Raw genomic sequence first — 4447 nt, 5'->3', positions numbered from 1 at the left:
CCTGCCGGGACAGGACGGCACCCGCCGCGGGGGGGGAAGGCAGCGGTAGCGGGAATTGGGCAGTCCCCGTCACGTGGGTGGGCGGGCTGTCCCCGGCCTGTCCCCCGAGGCGTGACTGCGGCTGCGGCGTCGATTGGATGCGTGGTATCGTGATGACGTCGGGCTCGCGCGGGGCGGGACCGGCCCGGAGCGGCGGCGGAGCGGGGCTTGCCCCGACTCCGACCCCAGGAGGCCTCTCACCGGCTCACCCTGCCCGTGAGCGGCTCAGGAGGAGCCGTCAAGCAGGAGAACTTTGTGCTGAGCACAGCGGGGTAAGTGGTCGTGGCGGTCAGTGGGACGCTGCTGCTCTGCCAGGCCGCTCCGGTGGGGGCCGCCGCCCCCCGCGCCCGGTGATGCCTGTGTTTGTGCCGGGGGCTTCCCGCTGTAGCAAAGGGCGCTGTTCCCTGAGCGTCTGCAGCAGAGGTCTCTACAGCACCCCCAGAGCAAAGAGGTTTTCTTTAATATGAGATTTTGCCTTAAGGAAAACAAACCAAGGATCCTGTTGGTACCCAAGACAACTTGTTGTCAGGATGCCGACTCTTCAGGGTGTCTGGATACCAGAAGACATTTGTGGCCTGCACTTGCACCCCGTTAGGCAAATTAGGAGGTGGTAGGTTTTAGAACATGGTTTGCACTCGCTCTCCTGCCGTAGCAGCCAGGAGATGCTGTCTGTAGCCAACCGCTGTAGAGTTGCATCAGTTTTTCCTGATGACTTGCTGTGTTTGGGGTTGCCCTTTCTGTGCATCTGACTAAGCCACTTTCACAATTTTTCAAGCATTCTTGTGTCCTCTCCCACTCTGTGCCCCCTCAGAAACCTGAATGTAGGTGCCTGAGAGGGCACGGGCTTGATACCTGTACTGCATAGCCCTAGATATGAGCTACCCACTCTGCACCCTGTAATAAGTGGTTTAATTGCTCTGCTTTTTCTCCCAGATTTGGGTGGATTGAGGTCGAGTATCTTATTCTAAATTGGTTTGTCAACTTAAGCAGGTATGTCCTCCTTGTTACAACTCCCCTGTCCTTTTCACGAGATATGCACCATATTAGGAGAAAACGTCCTCTTTTAAGAGCATTAATAGCCTTTACAATAGGTGTTTTACTTGTTTTGTTGTGTAGCACACACCCCCTGCTCCCCACTTTTTGCTCCACACATTGATCGTGGCTGCGGGCAAAAACCAGTCTCTGAATGCCTTCAGTAAAGGACTCTACAGCAATACTGGAATGGATGCATTTCCTTCAGTACAAGATATGGGTTTAAAAAGAAAAAAACCTTTCTCCTGAGAAGTTTCATTTAGCAGTCTGTAGCCAAAATCCAGGGACTAGTATAGCCAGAGCTATGCAGTTTTCTACTCCTTAAATCTATGCTGCAGGCAGCAGTTTCTGCCCGTGTGTCTGTCTTGCATTGGTGCTCTGCAGCCAGAGCGGTTCGTGCAAGGGGGACCTTGTCTTGTCCCGGGGAACGGAGTTAGGAGACCCGGCCTCTGCTCTTGGCTCTGCTTCTGACTCTAACCTCGGGCAGACCTTCAACATTGCTTTAATCTTCCTAAAACCTATCTGAGTGATTTACTCTCTGGCTTTGAAAGTTCCCTTCCCCGGGGCCTGGAATAGGTGAATCTATTCAAATAGATTTTTCTACCCCAGGCTTTCAGTTACTAAGATCCATCTCGACAACCAAAGTGTGCTGATCGGAAGGGGCTGTGCAGCACGTTGAAACGTCAGGGCGTTGCTGAGCTGTGCCTTCCGAAAGCCCGGGTGTTTCTGCCATAACCCACGCCTGCAACCAACAGCGAGAGGCGGACAGGTTTTACCGGCAGGAGCGGGCAGGCCTCCCGTGTCCGCACCGGGCTGCGCCTCGGGCCGTTGCCTGTCGGAGCCGTTCTGAGAGCAGCCAAACTGCTGACCGGCCGGGGCCCGGCCGAAGGGCGGCGGGGCGGCCACAGCGGGGTGAGGCTGGCGCTTCGGCGGCTGGCGGCGAGGGCCCCGCGGGCGGCTGGGCCGCGGCACAAGCGTTCCGCCGCGGCACAAGCGTTCCGCCGCGGCACCGGCGCTGGGCGGGGCGGTTTCCGGGCGACACGGGAAGCGGCGAGCGACGGCGGGGTCCCGGCGGAGCGCTCCGCGCTGTTGGCCGGCGCCATGGCCCGCAAGAAGCTGTACCGGCCCATCGCCGCCATGGCCAAGAAGATCCGCGAGTACCGGGCGCTGAAGAACCGGCCGCGGGACTCGCAGCGCTTCGCCCTGGACTACGAGACCATGCGGCGGCCCCTGACGCAGAAGCGGCTGCCGGTGCGGGCCTGGGAGGACGTGCGGAGCGAGAACCGGCTCTTCGCGCTGCTCTGCCGCCTGCCGCACTTCGGCGTGGGCCGCACCGTCACCCGCAAGTCCTGGCTGTGGGCGCACGACGAGCCCTGCTACTGGGTGATCACCAAGGTGAAGGCGGACTACACGGCCGAGGTAACCGTCGCCCCCGCCCGGCTCCGTGAGGGGCTGCGGCGGCGCCGGCCCCCAGACCCGCTCCCCGCCGCCGCCTCCTCACCGCTTGCTGCCCTCAACAGGTTCTTGTTTTCGTTGCAGAACATGGATCATGGAAGAGCTTGGGGCTACCTGACCTTCAGAGGTAAAACCGGCTTGTTTTCCTACGTACAAGGTTTGGAGAGGGCATCTGTAGGCAGGACCGGAGAATAACGTGCGGGGGGGGGGGGGGGGGGGGTATGGGAAGGTGGGAGAGCTGCAGGAAAACTGCAGCCTTCCTATTTGGGAAGTTTGTTTTTCTCAGATCCGCTAATGAGAAAATAAGTTCTCCATGTTTTAGTTTCACATGCTGGGATCTAGCCTTCACATAATGCGTTTCTAAGGAACGTTGTGGGAGAGCCAGTGTAGGCTGACCATGGGGAAAGACAGCATGCTAATGGGATTAGATGAGGCGACAGACTGGTTTGAGACTTCAAAAGCAAGACACAGAATGAACACATGAGGGTATTCCAGGTAAAATCATCAGTAAAACAGGAGTGATGGCAAGTAAATTTACATTACTGGGATTTTAAATCAACGCTTGGAGTTGAGTGAGTGAATTTGCCTTTCTAAGGCTGCTTTATATTAGGCATATTATTATCATTTACTAGAGTTTCTGAAACATTTCTCACTGAAAGGTTTTAAAGTTGTTGGTTATTTTTAACGTTAAATTTCCCAGGGAAGTTTCATCAGTGTAGAGATAAATTACTCTCGTTCCTTAGCCATGGAAACTGAACCAGAGAGACATTAAGTGACATTTTAAATTAAGAGAATTGGAACGACTTGCCTGTAGTCCTTTCAGCATGTTTCTGTTTTGATTTTCAAGGACAAAAGTGGGATCCCATAGGATAGCAGGGAAGCTACTGTCCGATCCTTTGAAAACTTCCTTTACTGTTGCCTGTTGTAGCGTCTTTGATACCGGAGAGTCAACACTTGCTGCATTTCCTGGAGGGAGTTTGTTGTCAGTAGCATTGTCCACTGGTGTTCATCATCTTTTCTCAGGCAAAACCGAAGACGAAGTGAGAGAGATCGACAAAGTCATGTACCATGACTGGCGTATGGTGCCCAAGCATGAGGAGGAAGCCTTCAAGAAATTCACCCCAGTGCCAGAGGAGACCATTCGGTACCTTCCGTACCCGCCTCTGCTCCGAGCCATGATCCTTGCGCAGTGGCAGAAAGAGGGAAAACCGATCACAGAGGAGCCAATGATTGATCTGGAGAAGGTCATGGCCTCTCCCCATTGGGGTGCAAAGAAAAAAGCTACAGGGACACCAGTGTAAAGACTTGTTCTATGGCCTGAGCTTCCCACGTGCTCTCACTGTGTGTTAGAAGCACGTCATCTTACAGAAGACCCCTTTGTCCACTGTGGTATGGTGTATCCAGGTTTCCTAGCTTTCTCCCCAGCCCTGTACAGTCACCTCATCTGAAAGGAAAGATGCAGATACATTCAGATTTTTTTTCCATAACTGTGGTCTCAGTTAGCAGAGGAGCCTTCTTGGTTCCCTGTAGTCTCTGAATGCATAGCTCCTGTCATCCAGCTACGATTCTTTGGAGCACAATTTCCTCTACAGCCTGAAAATCAGGTTTTTAAGAACATTTTCCAGGTAATTTGGTTCCTACATAAATCACAGAAAAATGACTGAGAATATCACAGTATTTCACAAAGCTGTGTACAAATGTATCTACTAACAAAAATAAATGTTTTCTTATTTCTGCAGCACAGTTCTAAGAAAACTTGGTATTTTTTTCAGTGCATGGAGATCATCGTTAGGTCCAAATGCAGAGTAATTAGCTTACCAAATACAGACACAGCACTGGATTCCTCTTAACCACTGTAGAATCATCTGGATTACTTATATATGATGGCAATGAAAACACAGGAGGAACACAACTTAACTTG

At 53.1% G+C, this 4447-nt stretch overlaps 1 protein-coding gene across 4 annotated transcripts; it reads left to right on the top strand.

The window, feature by feature from the left end:
• Positions 1-157: 157 nt before the first annotated feature.
• On the top strand, positions 158-4264 carry MRPS34 (mitochondrial ribosomal protein S34). Of its 4 annotated transcripts, XM_072878661.1 has the most exons (5): positions 171-311; positions 973-1029; positions 1681-2490; positions 2611-2653; positions 3550-4264. In XM_072878661.1, exons 3-5 carry the CDS (start codon positions 2173-2175, stop codon positions 3825-3827), a joined length of 639 nt encoding a protein of 212 aa, XP_072734762.1. In that variant the 5' UTR covers positions 171-311; positions 973-1029; positions 1681-2172; the 3' UTR covers positions 3828-4264. The 4 variants fall into 4 exon arrangements, with proteins under 4 accessions (XP_072734761.1, XP_072734760.1, XP_072734759.1 ...); XM_072878660.1 differs by lacking the exon at positions 973-1029 and having other exon boundaries at positions 158-311; XM_072878659.1 differs by lacking the exon at positions 973-1029 and having other exon boundaries at positions 159-649.
• Positions 4265-4447: the final 183 nt, after the last annotated feature.

Source organism: Ciconia boyciana, chromosome 13, assembly GCF_034638445.1.
Source record: "Ciconia boyciana chromosome 13, ASM3463844v1, whole genome shotgun sequence".
Taxonomy (NCBI): domain Eukaryota; kingdom Metazoa; phylum Chordata; class Aves; order Ciconiiformes; family Ciconiidae; genus Ciconia; species Ciconia boyciana.
Note: the sequence above shows the minus strand (reverse complement) of the source record. Positions and strands in the feature narration are given on the sequence as shown.